The following is a 20,515-nucleotide window of genomic DNA, read 5'->3' as shown; positions in this document are numbered from 1 at the left end:
GCGAAAAGTTAGCAGACGCAAAAAAAAGGTGTGTAGTACTAATGATACATATCAGAGAGCGTTACCCCACCGTGAGGAGGGGTAACAAAAAAATAAAATGGATGCTGGATGGTGTCAAAGTGCACTCCTAATAAGATAGGCAACCCTGATTGGAGTCTGGTGTTGCTTGGATTCAATAACACTTTGTTAATGTCTCTAACATCTGGGGTCTGTACAGGAGGTTGTGGTGCTACGGAATTGCGGGGAAGTTCTGTGTCAAACAGACGAATGTCTAACGTGGACTATTGAATTCCGTTTGCTCTGGTGTCTTTCCCCTTTGACAGATCTACTGTGCATCATCTGAAGGAAATACATGGATTGTTATGGTGGCAGGGCAAGAGCCATGGCATGAACTCACTGGGGTTCCTATGTATCTGAGTGTCAGCCGTCAGAGCCAGCCCTGTGGACGACAATACACAGTAGAGGTCAACCGATTTAATCGGAATGGCCGATTTAATTAAGGCCGATTTTCAAGTTTTCATAACAATCGGTAATCGGCATTTTTGGACACCGATTATGGCCGATTACATTGCACTCCACGAGGAGACTGCGTGGCAGGCTGACTGCCTGTTACACGAGTGCAGCAAGGAGCCAAGGTAAGGTGCTAGCTAGCATTAAACGTATCTTATAAAAACAATCAATCTTAACATAATCACTAGTTAACTACACATTTGATGATATTACTAGTTTATCTAGCTTGTCCTGCGTTGCATATAATCGATGCGGTGCCTTTTAACTTATCAACGAATTACAGCCTACTTCGCCAAATGGGTGATGATTTAACAAGCGCATTTGCGAAAAAAGCACTGTCGTTGCACCAATGTGTACCTAACCATAAACATCAATGCCTTTCTTAAAATCAATACACAAGTATATATTTTTAACCCTGCATATTTAGTTAATATTGCCTGCTACATGAATTTCTTTTAACTAGGGAAATTGTGTCACTTCTTTTGCGTTCTGTGCAAGCAGAGTCAGGGTATATGCAGCAGTTTGTGCTGCCTGGCCAATTGCAAACTGTGTGAAGTCCATTTCTTCCTAACAAAGACTGTAATTAATTTGCCAGAATTGTTCAGAATTATGACATAACATTGAAGGTTGTGCAATGTAACAGCAATATTTAGACTTAGGGAAATCAATAATGATTTGTCAATGATTGATGTTGAAGTGATGGCATTCTTACCAGGTTGGGCATAGTTCTGATTGCCATGCATGTTGGAGCCCAGTGGTCTGGACATCAAAACAATGAAATAACACATATGGAAAAATGTAGTAACCAAGAAACTGTTAAACAAATCAAAATATATTTAAGATTTTAGATTCTTCAAAGTAGCCACGCTTTGCCTTGATGACAGCTTTGCACGCTCTTGGCATTCTCTCAACCAGCTTTACCTGGAATGAATTTCCAACAGTTTGAAGCAGTTCCCACTTATGCTGAGCACTTGTTGGCTGCTTTTTCTTCACTCTGCGGTCCAACTCATCTCAAACCATCTTAATTGTGTTTAGGTCGGGTGATTGTGGAGGCCAGGTCATCTGATGCAGCACTCCATCACCGTTCACCTACTCTGCATCTCACAAAGACACGGTGGTTGGAGCCAAAAATCTCACATTTGGACTCATCAAACCATGCAGCAATTCGACCATGAAGGCCTGATTCACGCAATCTCCTCTGAACAGTTGATGTTGAGATCTGTCTGTTACCTTAACTCTGTGAAGCATTTATTTGGGCTGCAATTTCTGGGGCTTGTAACTCCAATGAACTTACCCTCTGCAGCAGAGGTAACTCTGGGTCTTCCTTTACTGTGGCGGTCCTCATTAGAGCAAGTTTCATCATAGAGCTTGATGGTTCTTGAAACTGCATTTGACGAAACATTCAAAGATCTGGACATTTTCCGTAATGACTGACCATGTCTTAAAGTAATGATGGACTGTCATTTCTCTTTGCTTATTTGAGCTGTTCTTGGTCTTTTACCAAATAGGGCTATCTTCTATATACCTCCCCTACCTTGTCACAACACAACTGATTGGTTCAAACGCATTAAAGAAAGAAATTCCACAAATTAACTTTTAACAAAGTACACCTGTTAATTGAAATGCATTACATAATTCCATATGTGTTATTTCATAGATTTGAAAATAGTAAATATAAAGAAAAACCCTTGAATGAGTACGTGTGTCCAAACGTTTGACTGGCACTGTATACTTTAAAAAAAAGAAGCTTTGTCGTACAATGAAAGGTAAAGTAGACTGTATTTCAAACAGTCAGCAATAATATAATGAATGCAGGGCTTGTGGAATTATACTGTGGCTAAATATAAGCCTTCCACAATCATAAGACCCACTAATAATTTCATTATTTTTTCAAATTAGTTTAACCTGCTTTTTTTTGTGTTGCAATAATCACTGATCTGGCTTTCAAGTCTGTCAATGAAAATGCCCTTGTTGTTACAAATTTAACCAGAAACCTATAATGTACATTCACTAACAATGACCAACCTCCCCTATTCCACTGATTAGTACTTGTATAAGTGTGCCCTTTGGTTTCCATTGGGCTGTCCATTATTGTTACAATGTCCATTGGTGCGTGTGAGTACCCGAGCTGTGTGTTTTGGCTTTCGTGCCATTGTGGATTTTGCAGTTAATCATTGTGCGCGTGTGTTATTTATTCAAGGTACTCCTCGCTCTTTTGTTTTGGGTTTCCACCCTGTGTTTTGTTGCGTGTTTGTTTGGTCGTCGTCCCCGGGCCTTTACACGGCACGTCGTAATTTGGGTATAATAAAAAACCCTATTACGCATTCCTGCGCCGGTCTCCCGAATCAGTTATGCCAACGTGACAAATACTTCACGAGGCTTCTTCTCTCTAAGCTGAGATCTTGAATCTGAGATATATTTAGTTCTCAAAACAAAGTTCTGGGCGTACTGCCAAAGTGAAACTACTGATGGTGAGGATTTTTCCAGTCAGTCACTTGCATGAACACAGAAAAGGGTTATTAGAAAAGCACATGAATGGAACATATAAATGAGCTATTAGAAAAGCACAAACATCAAACATTTCCAGCACAGTGGTCACAGCAGTAATTATTTATCATGAGAGGATAAATAATATCTAATAATGCTGCATCCTCCAAGAAAGGTTCACTGGTAAAAATGATTATAAATTGCTGAAGTATTGTCTCTTTTGAGGACACAAGATCAAATACACATGTAAAGTTGGTCATTAATCTGACGACTGATATTCATTGAATAATTAACTGTGTTTATAATTACGTGATTAGATAAATCAGGCAACCATTAACTCGGTAACCTGGGGCACCATGAGAAAAGTTTGTTTAACGTTTCCCAAATTAACTCAAAGAATATCAGAATATCGATTTCATAGCAGCCGGCAATTAATTTATTTCCTCTCAAGTCTCATTCTGAACTTCGCATAATTCTTAAATCTGCACAAACCCGGGTCTCACTAAATCATTCCGTACCACACAAATTGAGTTGATTATTTATTTACTAACAAGCTAAATGATAATATAAGATACACATACACAAACAGTCTTGGCCATTGATTAGAACTTAATACAATGAAACTGGTCCCTAGCGGACCAACACCAATAGAAAGAGAGAGAGAGAGCGAACAAGATAAAAGCACACTTGGATACATTTGTAACCTGCTTAGTTGAGCTCTAACACCTTGCCCCAAACTGCCGCTCTTATGGGTCAGAATTATAATGAATGTATTTACTTGTTGAAGGTCTCCGTTGGGTGTCTTTTCGTGGACCGAGTTCCGCTTATTGGGATAGGATGGCCGAAGCCCTTTTCTTCCGATGGATGTGTCTCCTTCGTTACCGGGTGTAAGTCTCTGATTGTCCACATGATTGTTAAGAGTTTCCTTTGTCCTCTTCCTCATGTTGCGTTTGTGGGGTTGTGACTATCTTCGATCACGCTGCAGCTGTGGTCCATTTTACTGTGGTATGTAAATTCTTATACCCCCAGGTCACAAAGGGGCATTTTGGTCTATATGGCAAGTTCTCTGGGGCGTATCTAGTTACGAGGCAAGGTATCACAATGTACTATGGTCTCGTTAGACAACTAAAATAATAGTTAATTGTTACAAAAATATTCTCTTTGATCTGGATATTTTCTACACATGTTAACATCATGTACATATTATCACAACTTTTCAAGTTACAATCTTTCCGTTATATTGTTGTCATTTAACTATTAATAACATAACAAAAACGACATTCATTTTCATATTTCATCTAGCATCGTTACCATCATTTCGGCTGATAAAATATGTACCATATAAAATGTACCAGGTCCATTTTTTCCATGTTACAGTTCTGCGGTAGGTTCTCCATAGGCCAACCATACATTCCAATCCTCCACTGACAGGACAAAAGATTTGTCTGCTGCCTTAAGATTTACAATGGCTTGAGGTGTTACGTATTCCTGCGCCTGTCTCCAATCATTTTTACAACGTGACAGGGGCGCACTGCCTTCATATCATAGGCCTGCTAAAGCTTAGTAGCCACACCATACCAAACCTTTCCCAAATGTTTCTAAACTTTTTCTAAACTTAATATTAAAAGTAAGTCAAGCCATTGTTTATAGAGAAAATATGAGAAGAATGGCGAATGTAAACCAGGGCAAAAATGCACTACCCTCCCCTGTGCCTTACTCAAAGCAATAAAAAAGGTTTGACAACCTTCCCCTATTTTGTGGCACCCCTCCCCCAGTAATATTCAATCTGTCCCTGAAGAGTAAAGAAGTTTCCATTTTTAATTCGCTATGAGATTTCAGAGGACATCCATGGACATTCTAATCACATGTCATGTCAACTGACTAAATATATTTAATGATATGTGAATGTAATTAGTTAATTAACTGTTCCCTCTGCATTGTTTAATCATTGTGTGTGATTGACAGGAGAGATGATGAGAGGGGCTGAGTTTTGACCATCATTATCAGAGGGGCCAAAGAATGGAAAGAGTTTCTCTGTAAAGGTGTAGCCAGTGTAAGAGTAGATATGAGACTTGGCCTTCACATCATAAAAGGAGACCAGACCCTCCTCATAGTCCACAAACACCCCCACCTTCTGGGGCTTCTTTATCATGGAGAGGAGGAAAAGGAGGAAGTTAGAGCTATCATTCTCATCCCTTTGGGTCACAGCCCAGAGTCCATCCTCAGGTCTCAGTATAATATTCCGCTTCCTTTCAGTGGACTCTCTGGCCACTCCTAAATTCCATCTAGCCTTCCCCTTAACCGTCACCTCATAGTAAAATCGTCCTGAGGAGAAGCCATCCTTTCCAAGGACAAATCGATGAACAGCAAACCTTTTTGGATTGTCAGGAAGATTCTGTGGTATGTCTCCAGTTCTCACTTGTTTCCCATCTTCAGACAGGATGAGAATGGAACATGCTGTATCAGGGTCCAGAGTCACATCCACTGCATACTGCTGAATCATCTTCAGTTTGACTTCAGGCAGCTTCTCCATCTCTTTATTCAGTATCTCCTCCAGCTGGGACACAGCTCTCCTCACAGTCCCCACACACAGATCACTGTGAACACTGATCTCAGACCAGTCCTTGGTGGGTGGAAGTTTGCACTCTAGGGATAGGAAGCTCTGAAGAAGTTGGAGGTGGTCCTCAGTGTGTGAGAGCTGCTTCAGATCAGTTCTTCTCCTCTTTAGCTCAGTGATGTCCTGCTCCAGTTCTTTAATGAGCCCTTCAGCCTGCCTCTCTACTGCTTTCTGCTTCTCCTCAATCACCTCAATCAGCTCAGCCTGGCTTTTCTCAATGGAGCGCACCAGAGCAGTAAAGACTTGTACACTGTTTTCTATCTCTCTCTTTGCATCTCTCTTTCTACGAACTACAGAGAGTCTGATCTTTTTAACCTTCTTCAGTCTCTCCTGGATAATTAGCTGCACTTCTGCCTCAGTTTTCCCCAGCTGAGCCTTCCTCTCTCCACACTCTTCCTCTATAGAGACAGTGTCATGAGTCTTGTGGTCTGCCTCAGTGCAGAACTGACACACACATGTCTGGTCAGTCCTACAGAACAGCTCCAGGAGTCTGTCATGCTTCTTACACATCCTGTCTTCCAGGTTCTCCACAGGGTCGATCAGTTTGTGTCTCTTTAAGGGTGAGGCTATCTGATGAGGCTCCAGGTGAGTCTCACAGTAAGAGGTCTGACACACCAGGCAGGACATAAGGGCCTTGCGCTTCATCCCAGTGCAGACGTCACAGGACACTTTTCCAGGTTCGGGACGGGGCCCATCTCTACCTATATCTCTCCTCTTTTTAAAATTCTCTACAACCTTTCTGAAAGTTGTGTTGACACGAAGCTTAGGTCGTCTGGAGAATTTCTCCTGACACAGTGGACATTGGTACAGGTCCTTGCTATTCCAGTACTTTCTGATACAGGCCATGCAGAAGTTGTGTCCACATGAAGTGGTGACTGGCTCAGTGAACACATCCAGACAGACAGAGCACAGGAACTGCTCTTCAGACTGGAGAATAGTGGAGGAAGCCATATCTAGACAGAGAAGATGGGACTATAAATTATTTCTCTCAATAGTTTTAGTGCCACTGTCAACACGGAATTTAGAGAATCTAACCAATGCTGATTAAAGTTGTTTAACCATACAACATACAGTATAAATTTGTCAATGTACAAAATAAAGATAAACGTAATGTAGAAGCAAACAGGATAAAAGAAAACCGCAGAATAAAGGAATTCATTAGAATACAAGAATTCACACAGTAGAATGCATCTTCACCTGCCCTTGTAATTCTGTGCTCACCTGTATCTGTGTGTGAAAGAGGGTGGGCACTTTCTCCGATTTATCAGTACTGTAGTATTAAAAGAAACAGACTGTGTAGCTGTCTTATATTGAGAGAGTGAAGAGTGTGAGACCGTTTGTTTGTGTTGGCAACGTACAGTACGCCTAGCAACTTCAGTTTCACTTCAGTAAAGTGACGTTGCATGCTCCTCCCCACCCAGTGCTGCTCTGTGCTCCGGAACAGAATTAACCCTTCACATGGCTGATCTCTCTTCATCCTTGATACAAAAGTGTGAATCAGAAATGTTAAACAAGGAATTACTGCAGATGTATTGAAGGTATTCTAAAGTCATCAACTACAATAGAATTCACAGGGGATGAACACATACTGTTTGGTAGATTTGATCATTAATAGCCTTTTACTGCAGTGGGCTAAATCAGGTTCACACAGTATTTCTTGTTAGTCTTTAACAAATCTATTTTGAAACAAAAGTATACACCTCACACACATGGTTTTGGGCTTAACAAAAATAATAGACATATACCATGTCAGATACAGAGTTGAAATGTAATACATATTGAGTTTTACATTCCAATATTACTTTATATACATCACAGAAGACTGAAATACAACAAAACTGTTTGACATAGCAACACTGGAGTTTGGGCTTGTTGAAACATATGAATACTATTCCACTCATGAGGTCATGAGGTCATTTGACTTCAAGGGCTACATAAGGAGCAGGAAATATTATTTTCAGATTATTCCTTTAAACATACTCACTTTCAATTCTACCAAGTCAAGTCAGACATTGGGTGGAGAACTTAAGCTCAATGTGTTTTCTGTTTGTTGAAATCCTGCTTCTGCTGCTTGTGGTGCCTAAAGAAGTGTCTAATGTACCTGAATGGTTTTACAGAATACCACGTTAATCCATTTCTATATGTTAAATAGTGTTTCTCTGCACATATTACACTGAACTTGCCTTGTTAGCGTTTACGATACTTGCCCGCTATTGTCTCAACACCAACACACATCCACCCTCTTCTTCCTCTCCCTCTCGCTTTTAGGAGTTTGTAGAGAACAGTAAGAATATGGAGGGATGGGATCGGCCCGAGGCAGATGGAGACGGTCGTGAGATGAAGCCCAGGGTGAGTTAGCAATACTTTTCCAACAGAAAGTTTAACACTCCATTTGTTTATTGTTGTAGACTCATGGAGGAGGGACTTTTGCTTGACCAAACCAGAAGACGGAAACCAAAAGACATTCCAAGCGTTTTCTTTATTCCATGTGTAGCAGGTTTACCATGATATCATTCCAGTCAGAGTCTACAATATTTTTGAAAACCTGTTTATTAATATATGGCACACTACATGAAAGCTTTGTTTTTTAAAAAGTTTTCTTTAAGCACAATGCCTTTTTGAAACACCTTTTTTATATAACAAAAGTACTTCAGTCAAAAATACTGTTAGTGCAGTTTGGTTCTAGTTTACAGGTTGTAAAGTATGTTTTGTTTAGCCTCTTGTGGGTGACAGTATTGTTAGAGATTTTTCAAATGCGTTCCATGTCACCCCTGTCATTAAACATTATTACTGTACACTACAAGTGTTTGTGCATCAAATTTATTTTTAGATTGTGATAAAGACGATCATGGTTGCTACTTGCTCCTTTTTAATACAATTTTGACAAATACAACTGACTAGCATAACAGATGATTAGCAGGCACTTTTCTGTCTGAAATAACTCCATCACACCTTGTTCTTGCATGGACATTATTTTTTATTCTAAATTTGTGCAAGCTGTTGTCCCACGCCCGATAACAGGATCAGGTTACTACGGTGGATCAAATATGAATGAGCCACTTACTCTGAGGATGTTTGATATTACTCTAATGTATGAAAGGCAGGTCCTACAAGTACTGAAGTTGTCATGTCAGAGGCAATGCATGATCATAACTGACAATCCCTACATTGTGGCAACGTTGAGTCATTACTGCTTACTGAGTTTGTAAAACTGTATCCATAGAAAATGTGATTCCCTATGACTGTATCTCTATTCCCTTCATGAGTTTTTGTTATTTAACAGAAATGTTAAACCTTTTTTTGCATATTAATTAAAGAAAACAATCAATGTCCTCACCCTGGCCTTTTCTTTGTGATGTCCTCTTTTCTTTGTGAGCTGTGGGGCAAGAGAGGATCAGTTTAATCTTGAACATGGGTTTGTGTCTGTATGTCACTATGTTATTTAATAGTTTTGATGCCTTCACCATTATTCTACAATGTAGAACATAGTAACAAAAGTAAAAACCCTTGAATGAGTAGGTCTAAAACTTTTGACCAGTAGTGTATATATATATATATATATATAATATATATATATATATAATATATATATATATATATATATATATATATAATATATATTATATTATAATATATATATATATATATATATATCCATTGATTCTTGAATAACTTATGAGTTCAGTTCAACTGTCACACTCCTTGAGAACCCAAAATATAAGCTTGTTTTTCGCCAATGTTTGTAAACATTGTAAATGTAAACAAACACTATACCATATCATGGTTAAAACAATCATTTTTATATCACTGATGGTCAGTCCTTGTAACCATAGCTGTCTATTAATCTGAGAGTGTTTACATTTCTCCAGGCCCATCCCTCAGTTTTTACCAAAACAGAGGCAGGGAAATCGTTTTGTTGTTTCATCTGTGAACTTGCCCTTTTAAAGAGCTGCATATTATCAAGATATCAAAGTGGACTGGATTTGTGAGTTATATTCTTCAAGAATGAATGGGTATTTATAATTCATTTAAAAGGCTAACAATTGATGTAGAAACTGCATATTTCCCCTTTAATGCACGTTGGTGAGTTAATTTACACTGTAAAGGAATTGCTGAATTTGACAGTAACTTACTGTGGCAAGTCAAATTCTGTAATATAAATACAGTATCAAAGCAAGTACTGTGTAATGACAGTACAATACCGTAACATTGATTATTATACTGTTAAAAAAGTGAATATTAGCGTAATCATAATGACTGATAAAAATGGTTTACTGTAATTACAAGGGATTGGTGCAAGCAGGTTGGCTGCTAAGTGTTTACACATTACTGCATAGTTGGTGTCTTATAACATTTGCACTTCTAGAAGCTTCCAAACTGGCAGCGACTACAGGGGAAAACAGGACATGGCAAAATGTGCAACCATTTAAGGTTGAAGACTTGCCCCACTCCAATCTGTCCCCTATACATTTTAAATTGATGGGGCACTATAACCCTATAGGACTTAAATTGGTACAGCATTCTCACTCACAGGTGCAATATAGCCTCTTACAAAGCCTCAAATATGTTAAGCCAGAAACAATACCATTTTTGGCACTCCCAATGATACAGTACAGATACTGAATTATGTGGGTTGGAATTACAGTACCACTCAAAATAGACCAATTATTTCCCCGCCCACATTTTCCCACAATGGCCCATCATTTACAGTATGCTACAGTAAAAGAGTATTTCACTGTTGATAATACCCCAAATTACCATATACAGTAGTTTTGTTACAGTGAACATCTGCTTTGTCTAACAGGTGAGCAGAAGTTCCATGTTATCAGTGAAACCAGGAATACAGTAGAGCTCCAGGACCACCCAGGAGATGACGGATACTGGGAGATCAATGCAAACAGCTGCAAACACTATGGGTGAGTCACGCTTCACGAAAATGAGATGCAACATTTTCTTTTTCTTTTTATGGTTCTGTTAATCATACAGTGATTTTTCATACACCAGATTGCACAACAAATTACATTTCTCTTGTATATACAGTTGGTGTTTCTGAAATAAAGAAATAAAAGAAAACCTTTCTAATGATGAGAAAATCTTGAATTTTCCACACGTTTACTAGATTTGACCCGAGTGGGGACTATGTGTACACTAAGCTGAGAAGTGGCTTCTCATGGTGGACGAGAGTGACCAGAGATATGAGAGAGCATTCATCATCAAGAACAAACATTCTGGAAAGTTATTGGCTGTCCAAAATGGCTGCTTTGTTGGACTAACATTGTACATTGAAGATCGCAAAATTGTACTTAGAATAAGGACTACATTTAAAAGCCAACTCGTTTTTGTGCGAATATTCTTCTTTAAAAAATTATGGGAGTTCTATTGATGGGAATATTGACAACAGAAATTAATGTATTTTTTTGTTTGTTGCAAAACTAGAATCTTTTCCTCTTGAGGATTTCCGGTTTCCAGTTGATTGGGTGGCTTTCCTCGGTCTGAAAGAAAAAAACAATCCCACCCTAGTCAGAAACAAGAACTTATGAAGTACTCAAAGTAATACCACAGTTTCATTAGCTTAGCAATGTTTTAGTGACTGTCATTTTCCCTGACTGAAGAAACATCCACTTTGTATGAGGTTGTAATTAACACGTCCATTATTGAATCACATCTCAAATCAACAAAAACTTGTGTAGCTATACAGCACAGGATACAAGTATTTCCCTACCGCCGTGTCGTCCTCTTTGTACACCTTGATGGTCTTGTCGGCCTCGGCCGTGATCAGCCTGCTCTCCGAGTGGTCGAACATGCAGGCGAAGATCCCCGATTCGCTGTCCAGTGAGCCGGGCTGCACGGCGGCGTGGATACGCTGGAAGTTGTAGCCGGTCCGCCAGTCCCACAGGTGAATGGTGCCGTTGTCAGCTAACGGAGACAATAAAAAGATGTAAGGATTATCTGTATCTAGATCAAGACATCGGCATAGATAGACAGCGGTGTCTAGGATCTAGCCGTATGTAGGATTTCCTATCACTTAGCCATTCAATATATTTGCTTCCAGCCTCTGCAGTTACCACTTCCCTTTCATTTGTTGCCCATCTTTAGTTGTGCGCTTTCGAAGCAATCATTCAATGTACTATGACTAGAAATAATCTGACCCAGTCATCCTGACAGAGGCTCAAAACTGTATTTCAATCGCAACATATATACAAGATATTTTTTGTTCAAACACGAGTCGCCAGTGCGCGATGGGACAAGGATATCCCTGTTGGAAAATGTAAAGGACGTTTTCATACCTCCTGATACCAGCACGCCGTCTGAGTTGACCGCCATTGCGTTGATGATGGCGTTGTGTCCAGAGAGGTTCTGGATGAAGTTGCCGTCTGGGAACGTCCACTGCTTGATGTTGTCGGCAGAGCCAGAGGCTAAGGTATACCTGTAACATTCAGCCAACCAATGGTTCAGTGCCATAATTCAAAACGCACAAATAAAATGAGCGAGCCTATCATTAACTACAACTAGATAACAAAAGATGACGAACTTGGGTGCAACATATGCATCACCGTTTACCACGTATGAGGAAGTGACGTACTGTCTGGGATGTAGGGCCAGTGCTCTGACAGACTTCTTGTGATTGGTGAGAGTGGCTCTGGTCTTCCCAGCTATCAGATCCCATAGCCTGATGGTAGAGTCGTGGCTCCCTGGAACGGAAAGAGCCAGGTCGTGTTCAGGTCACACCGTAGCAATATGTTTTGAAACTAACAATAAAACGCTGCGTTCTTATTCGGACAAGTTCAAGTGTTCTATCCTATTTTTTTCCCTACTGAACATGACCCAGGAGAAAAGGTCCGAATGAAAAAATCCTGATTTCTCCTTGCGCCAGCTCATAATAGAATGTAACAAGATGATAAGCCATTGATGGTAGTTTGGAGTGAGTCAACTAGCCAATATATGGACACAGCAAGGCAAAGCAGTTGTAACATACCCTTGTCCGTACCTGTGATGATCTGCGGTTCGGCGGCCTGGCATCTGACTGTGGCCACTGTGTTGGTGTGTCCGGATAGGGTGTGCACGTTGGCTTTGCTCCTGATATCCCACACCTATAGACAGAGATTTCATATTGATCTCCCAATACACTCAAATGTTCCACTAAAATAACGTTTTTGAAAGTTAAGACAACTAGTAATTAGCAAGACTTACCCTGGCTGTGGCATCTCGGCTGCATGTGACCAGCACGTCGATGGTTGGGTGCAGGTCCAAGTCGTACACGGCGCTGAGGTGGCCGTGGTAGTGCCTGATAACCTAAAAAAAATGTGAAAGTGAGGTAGAGCAGAAATGAGTGGGCGTAACTATACTAAATACTTAACTAGATAATAATGGACCAACAGTCCATTGTAACACATCATATAAAGTAAAGCAGAAATGAAAGGGTACTAGTACAATACCTTGTTGTACTCCAGATCCCAGCACTTGACCTGCTTGTCCTCGCCGCAGGAGAACAGGTAGGGGCTCCGGGTGCTCACGGCCACGCCGCGCACTGTGCTGATGTGTCCCGTTAGGGAGAGTTTTAGCTTCCCACTGGCTAGGTCCCAGATCTGTCAGGAGAATGAGAAACAATGGGGATTTGACGTCACGGGCGAACTTATAGCTCACGTATTACGAGATACATGACTAAATGCCACCAGTTGACTGACATTGAATAGATCAAATGGGTGTCCCAAAACCCTTATGATGTCACTTCTTATTATCATATCTGTTTCACTGGCTGCACCTTTACAGAGGCGATCTACCCATTCTTCAGTCCCTGTAGTGATGATAGTGGTAAAAACGTAGCCCCTCTCATCATCTCAAATCAAATCAAACAAATTGTATTGGTCACATCTCTCCTGTCAATCACACACACTGATAAAACAAAGGTGTTACTCTTCCTTTAAAGCTGCAAAATGTAACTTTTTGGGGGGACCCGACCAAATTCACATAGAAATGCTAGTTGTAGATTTCTCATTGAAAGCAAGTAGAAGAAGCGGTATATCTGTTCTATGTGCACTATTTCTATGCATCCCATTCTTAAGTTTAATTTTTGCATCTTTTACTTTCGGTTTTGTACACCAGCCTCAAAACCGCTGTTTAGAAGTTACAGATCTCTCGGTCTCTCTCTGTACTCACCTTAATGGTTCTGTCGCCAGCGCCTGTCACAAACCACTGGTTGCCGGGCTCTACGGCAATGGACCTCACCCAGCCAAGATGACCACTGATGACCTGGAAGGGATAAAGCAAACCTGTATCAGTTACCACACAAAACAGGGAGCAAGTCAATACACATGAAGTTATCTTAAAACGCATAGGCCTTGCATGAAGATATTCTACGATAATTGTAGTGCGTTCGAAGGACTAGGGACAGTTCCTTACAAAACATCCAAGCTTTTTCTGAGTGTGCCCTGTGCATTTGATAAAGTGTGTGGACTGTAGAGGAAGTAAGTGCATTCAGAAGCCCTTGACATGACAAAACGACGTCCTTTACCCGAAACAGCTTCCATGGAGCGTGCCACTGGGGCTTGGGCATAGTGGGGGCTTTTCTGGCAACGAGGGACGAGTTTTTGGTGCCGCCTCCTTCCAAAAGAGACTAGAAATAAGACAGAAAAACGATTAGTATTATTCACAGTGGTAGCATTATATCATACAAGACTGAATGGAAGGTTGGTGCAGAAATGCATGCGAAGTGTAATGATACGTATCGGAGAGCGTTACCCCACCATAGCGTGCGAGTGAGGAGCAGGAGACCTCTCTGCCCCCCCTGCGTTTCTGTGAATGTCCCCGACACCAGCTGCAGTGCGACTGGCGTCCAGCCTGCAATTACACACACAAAAAGAAATGGATGCTGGATGGTCTCAAAGTGCACTCCTAATAAGATAGGCAACCCCGATTGGAGTCCCGTGTTGCTTGGTTACAATAACACTTTGTTCATGTCTCTAACATCTGGGGTCTGTACAGGAGGTTGTGGTGCTACGGAATTGCGGGGAAGTACAGACTGCCTGACGTGGACTATTGAATTCCGTTTGCTCTGGTGTCTTCTCACTTCGACACATCTACGGTGCATCATCTGAAAGGAAGTACCTGGCTTGTGATGGCGGCAGGGCAAGAGCCATGGCGTGAACTCCCCCCTCACTGGGGTTCCTATGTATCTGAGTGTCCGCCGTCAGAGCCACCCCTGGGGAACGACAATACACAGCGTTATAAAGGTCACGTAACACCCCCCGAGGACACAATATGAACGAATGTGGTTTTGCATGCAACAGTAGCATTGCATGGGGTTAGACCAGAGGGAGGGTTCTCCAAGTCTGGTCCTGGAGAGATACTGGGTGTGCAGGTTTTTTTCCCGACCCATCATTTAACACACCAGATTCAAATAAGCATGATCTCCAGCCATGATTCGCTGAAATCAGGTGTTAGGATAGGGCTGGAACGAAAGCCTGCACCCCAGTACCTCTCCAGGACCAGAGTAAGGGAACCCTGGGTAAGACTGTTGTAATTACCAGGTCCTGAGGGGTATGCGTGTGTCCCAGTGATCAAGTACTCTGGATCATCACCTGGAAGACCAGAGGGTTATAAATGAGAAATACTTGGGAGGTTTTGCTCTCATTCATTGCCCATGAAATCAATAATGATTTGTCAATGATTGATGTTGAAGTGATGGCATTCTTACCAGGTTGGGCATAGTTCTGATTGCCAGGCATGTTGGAGCCCAGTGGTCTGTCCTTGCCCTCTTTCAGAACGGGCATGTGTAGAACGGCACTGTAGTCTGCCCTGAGCTTCGCTGCCATCTTCACCTTGTGACTACGAAGGGAAACGCTAGTTAACTCAGTTGAACATATCAGAGCATGAAAGTAGGGGTGGGCGATATGGCCTAAAAATCACATCTTGATCTTTTCAAACGTATAGGTGATTCACAATATATATATATACACAGTACCAGCCAAAAGTTTGGACACACCTACTCATTCAAGGGTTTTTCTTTATTTTATACTATTTTATACACTGTAGAATAATAGTAAAGACATCTTGACTATGATATAACACACGGAAGCATGTAGTAGCCAAGAAACTGTTAAACAAATCAAAATATATTTAAGATTTTAGATTCTTCAAAGTAGCCACGCTTTGCCTTGATGACAGCTTTGCACACTCTTGGCATTCTCTCAACCAGCTTTACCTAGAACGATTTTCCAACAGTCTTGAAGGAATTCCCACTTATGCTGAGCACTTGTTGGCTGCTTTTCCTTCAATCTGTGGTCCAACTAATCCAAAACCATCTTAATTGGGTTGAGGTCGGGTGATTATGGAGGCCAGGTCATCTGACGCTACACTCCATCACTCTCCTTCTTGGTCAAATAGCCCTTACACAGCCTGGAGGTGTGTTGGGTTATTGTCCTGTTGAAAAACAAATGATAGTCCCACTAAACCAAAACCAGATGGGATATCGCTGTAGAATGCTGTGGTAGTCATGCTGGTCAAGTGTACCTCGAATTATAAATATTTACCAACAGTGTCACCAACAAAGCACCATCACACCACCTCCTCTATGCTTCATGGTGGGAACTACACATGCGGATATCAAACATCTCAAATTTGGACTCATCAGACCAAAGGACAGATTTCCACCGGTCTAATGTCCATTGCTCGTGTTCCTTGGTCCAAGCAAGTCTTATTATTGGTATCCTTTAGTAGTGGTTTGTTTGCAGCAATTCGACCATGAAGGCCTGATTCATACAGTCTCCTCTGAACAGTTGATGTTGAGATGTGTCTTTTACTTGAACTCTGTAGCATTTATTTGGGCTGCAATTTCTGAGGCTTGTAACGCTAATGAACTTATCTTCTGCAGCAGAGGTAACTCTGGGTCTTCCTTTCCTATGGCAGTCCTCATTAGAGACAGTTTTATCATAGAGCTTGATGATTTTTGCGACTGCACTTGAAGAAACGTTCAAAGTTCTTGACATTTTCTGGATTGACTTCATGTCTTAAAGTAATGATGGACTGTCATTTATCTTTGCTTATTTGGACTTAGTCCTATTTGGTAAAAGGCTATCTTCTGTATACCACCCCTACCTTGTCACAACACAACTGAATGGCTCAAACGCATTAAGGAAAGAAATTCCACAAATTAACATTTAACAAGGTACACCTGTTATTTGAAATGCATTCCAGGTGACTACCTCATGAAGCTGGTTGAGAGAATGCCAAGCGTGTGCAAAGCTGTCATCAAGGCAATGGTTGGCTACTTTGAAGAATCTCAAATCTTTTGGTTACTACATGATTCCATGTGTTACTTCATAGTTTTGAAAATAATAAATATAAAGAAAAACCCTTGAACGTGTGTCCAAACTTTTGACTGGCACTGTATACTTTTTTAAAAGCTTTGTCGTACAATTAAAGGTGAAATATGTCAGCCAATCAGCTCCTATGTTGTTCAATGAGACGTGCCATTCCATAATGGCTGTGTGGCTACTGCTATCTAGCATGATGAAAACGTCAGTTTACTTAAAGCGGTCTAAGGCACTGCGTCTCAGTTCTAGAGGCGCCACTACAGACCCTAGTTCGATTCCAGGCTGTATCACAACCGGCCATGACTGGGAGTCCCGTAGGGCGGTGCACAATTGGCCCAGCATGGTTTGGGTTTGGCCGGAGTAGGCCGTCATTGTAAATAAGAATGTGTTCTTAACTGAGTTTCCTAGTTAAATAAAGGTTCAATAAAAAAGTGTAACTCACATGCGTATTACACTGACACCCCTACTTGTTTTCACTAACTCCCCTATGAGCACACAGTGGACTCTACCTACACACACATACTTGTTTTCACTAACTCCCCTATGAGCACACAGTGGACTCTACCTACACACAAGTAACAGGCGCACACACTGAACCGTACACTTTCACACTCACCACATACACTGCTGCTAGTCTATCTATCCTTTTGCCTAGTCCCTACCTATATGTACATAGATCTCAACCTTGTATCCTTGCACATTCTACTCTGTACTGGTACTCCCTGTATATAGCCATGTTATTTTTACTGGTTATTCACTGTGTATTTATTCCTCGTGTTACTATTTCTATTTAATATTTATATCTTTAATTGTGCATTTTTGTAAAAGAATAGTAAATAAGACCTGTACGTAAGCATTTCACTACACGTGTTGTTTACGAAGCATGTGACAAATAACATTGTATTTTACTGGATGATGGGCCAATTCGGAGTACAACGAATTTCTCATCCCTGGGTGGAGATAGGGTTTCTAAGATGCGCTGGGTCCCGGTATCTTAATCTAAACAGAAAGCTTGTACGACCCCCTGCGCAGCTGTAAGCAAGTGTAGCTTCGGAAACTATTATGTCTATCCTGAACACACATACAGGACCCACCCACACACAGCTGATCTTTATCGCACACAGAAACGAGTAACGTTAGCTAGATGGGAGAACAAAGACAGCATATTGTTTTACAAAACACGAGTACCTTGTTTCATCCAAGGAGACTGGTTTGGCATGGTCAGCCACAAACATATCATGAGTTCTCTTGAGGGACCTGAACACGAGCGTGTGCACAGAGTGCTTTTGCACATCCTGAAAAATAAAATACACGGATTTCGACAACATCAATATCTGTCATTGCTAGTTACCTACTGTAGCTACATATTCATGATACATGCTAGCTTGCCAAGTATATCTCAACTCCACGATACCACATCCGCGGATGTTACTTGGGCTAGATGTATATATAAAGTTGATCCGACTAATATTAATTTCCCAAATTGAATTATTTTAAGTGTGCTTCAAATAGACTAGGCATCATGCTAACGTTAGGTAGTGGCGCGTCAGCTACACCTAAAGTTATTTCAGCTTTACTGACATGAAGATGCACGAATGAGCACACACCTCAGTCATTTCTGATGTTATTTAGCCAGATACCCTTCCGATCTGTAAAAAAAAACTTTAGATAAAACAGATGTAGAAATTTAGCTAGGTCCAGCTTTCTAAACAAACGCAGATGCTTGTTCCGATGCACCGGATGTAAACAATACGGTTCACGTGTTCATTTCCGGGTTAAATTTGTTTTTCTCCCCCTGACGATGAGCGCCACTCCATGGCCACATCTAGTAACATTTACGGTACAAGTATTTGATTAATTCTGCAGCGCTGCTTAACCCAACATAACAATTCAGGCCTTATTTTCAAGGCCTTATTTACATTTTAAGCCCTAATCACATGTAAAGCCTAGGCCCGTTGTTGTTGTTGTGGCTTTCGAACACTTCAAATTGTCTATTTGGATTTCATCCTGACTTGATCCAATCAAATGTTATTGGTCACATACACATGATTAGCAGATGTTATTGCGAGTGTAGCGAAATGCTTGTGCTTCTAGTTCCAACAGTGCAGTAATATCAAACAAATTACACAACATTTACCCAATACACACAAATCTAAGTAGGAATGAATTAAGACTATATACTGTACAGTATAGGGACGAGCGCTGTCAGAGCAGAACGGACTAAGATACTGTAGAATAGTATAGAAAACAGTATAAACATCAGATGAGTAATGCCAGATATGTAAACATTAAGTGGCTAACATACCTTAGAATAGTGTAGAATACAGTATGTACATATGAGATGAGTAATGCAAGATATGGAAACATTATTAAGTGAATGAGATACCGTAGAATAGTATAGAAAACAGTATAAACATCAGATGAGTAATGCCAGATATGGAAATATTAAGTGGCTAACATACCTTAGAATAGTGTAGAATACAGTATATACATATGAGACGAGTAATGCAAGATATGTAAACATCAATGACTAAGATACCGTAGAATAGTATAGAATACAGTATATACATATGAGATGAGTAATGCAAGATATGTAAACATTATTAAAGCGACTAGTGTTCCATTCCTTAAAGTGGCCAGGGATTCCTAGTCTATGCCTATAGGCAGCAGCCTCTAATGTGCTAGTGATGGCTGTTTCACAGTCTGATGGCCTTGAGATAGAAGCTGTTTTTCAGTCTCTCGGTCCCAGCTTTGACGCACCTGTACTGACCTCGCCTTCTGGATGATAGTGGGGTGAACAGGCCGTGGCTCGGGTGGTTGATCTTTTTGGCCTTCCTGTGACATCGTGTGCTTTATGTTCTGAATAGGTCAACACTGCCTTTTGAAAACCTTTGGAAACTATGGTACTTGGACAATGTTTGCCAAGGAAAGTACATTGATTAATATGTGTCTAATACACTCAATTCTAAATTCAAGACACACCTCTGCATTTGGCAATTTTCAATGTGTATTTCAAATCAAATCAAATGTCATTGGTACAATACACATACTTAACAGATGTTATTGTGGGTGTAGCGAAATGCTTGTGTTCTTAGCTCCAATAGTGCAGTATTATCTATCAATTCACAACAATACACACAAATCTAAAAGTAAAAGAATGGAATTAAGAAAATATAAATATTAGATTGAGCAATGTCGGAGTGGCATTCATTAAAAGACAGTAGAATAGAATACAATATATAAATATGAGACGAGTAAAGCAGTATGTAAACATTATTAAAGTGACTAGTGTTCCATTATTAAAGTGACTAGTGTTCCATTATTAAAGTGACTAGTGTTCCATTATTAAAGTGGCCAGTGATTCCAAGTCTATGTATAGTTCAGCAGCCTCTAAGGTGCAGGGTTGAGTAACCGGGAGGAAGCCAGTTAGTGATGGCTGTTTAACAGTCTGATGACCTTAAGATAGAAGCTGTTTTTCAGTCTCTCGGGCCCCAGCTTTGACGCACCTGTACTGACTTCGCCTTCTGGATGATAGCGGGGTGAACAGGCCGTGGCTCGGGTGGTTGTTTTCATTGATGCTTTTTGTTTT

General features: G+C 40.7%; 3 protein-coding genes across 5 annotated transcripts in view; 1 reads left to right on the top strand and 2 right to left on the bottom strand.

Moving 5' to 3' along the window:
• Window positions 1-20,515, top strand: part of LOC112231812 (lecithin retinol acyltransferase) — a 61,406-nt gene that overhangs the window by 11,425 nt on the left and 29,466 nt on the right. Inside the window, exons 5-6 of one of the 2 annotated variants that reach the window (XM_024398607.2) lie at window positions 7,883-7,963; window positions 10,419-10,530. In XM_024398607.2, coding sequence (XP_024254375.2) covers window positions 7,883-7,902 — 20 coding nt within the window. In that variant the 3' untranslated portion in view covers window positions 7,903-7,963; window positions 10,419-10,530. The remainder of the gene's footprint in view (window positions 1-7,882; window positions 7,964-10,418; window positions 10,531-20,515) is intronic. The other variant, XM_042312097.1, reaches the window with a different exon arrangement.
• LOC112231810 (E3 ubiquitin-protein ligase TRIM39) lies at window positions 3,198-7,417 on the bottom strand. The gene is made up of 2 exons (XM_024398603.2): window positions 6,836-7,417; window positions 3,198-6,567 (listed from the first exon to the last, which is right to left on the bottom strand). The coding sequence occupies exon 2, from the start codon at window positions 6,563-6,565 to the stop codon at window positions 4,943-4,945; it is 1,623 nt and encodes a 540-aa protein (XP_024254371.1). The 5' UTR covers window positions 6,566-6,567; window positions 6,836-7,417; the 3' UTR covers window positions 3,198-4,942.
• Window positions 11,035-18,680, bottom strand: LOC112231595 (pleiotropic regulator 1-like). Of its 2 annotated transcripts, none has more exons than XM_042312094.1 (15): window positions 18,534-18,680; window positions 18,115-18,221; window positions 15,309-15,439; window positions 15,139-15,192; window positions 14,720-14,813; window positions 14,359-14,452; window positions 14,127-14,228; window positions 13,772-13,864; window positions 13,051-13,200; window positions 12,806-12,907; window positions 12,591-12,705; window positions 12,198-12,306; window positions 11,902-12,041; window positions 11,337-11,530; window positions 11,035-11,106 (listed from the first exon to the last, which is right to left on the bottom strand). In XM_042312094.1, the coding sequence occupies exons 1-15, from the start codon at window positions 18,540-18,542 to the stop codon at window positions 11,047-11,049; spliced, it is 1,554 nt and encodes a 517-aa protein (XP_042168028.1). In that variant the 5' UTR covers window positions 18,543-18,680; the 3' UTR covers window positions 11,035-11,046. The 2 variants fall into 2 exon arrangements, with proteins under 2 accessions (XP_042168028.1, XP_042168029.1); XM_042312095.1 differs by having other exon boundaries at window positions 12,603-12,705; window positions 18,534-18,679.

This window comes from Oncorhynchus tshawytscha, linkage group LG34, assembly GCF_018296145.1.
Source record: "Oncorhynchus tshawytscha isolate Ot180627B linkage group LG34, Otsh_v2.0, whole genome shotgun sequence".
Taxonomy (NCBI): Eukaryota; Metazoa; Chordata; class Actinopteri; order Salmoniformes; family Salmonidae; genus Oncorhynchus; species Oncorhynchus tshawytscha.
The sequence above is the reverse complement of the archived record's forward strand: the minus strand, read 5'-3'. Positions and strand labels throughout refer to the sequence as shown.

Coding starts and splice junctions, on each gene's coding strand:
- LOC112231810 (XM_024398603.2), bottom strand. CDS start 6,565: ATGGCTTCCTCCACTATTCTCCAGTCTGAAGAGCAGTTCCTGTGCTCT.
- LOC112231595 (XM_042312094.1), bottom strand. Junction 14,453..14,719: donor CTGCCGCCATCACAAGCCAG/GTACTTCCTTTC, acceptor GTGTAATTGCAG/GCTGGACGCCAGTCGCACTG. Junction 14,229..14,358: donor CTCCTCACTCGCACGCTATG/GTGGGGTAACGC, acceptor TCTTATTTCTAG/TCTCTTTTGGAAGGAGGCGG.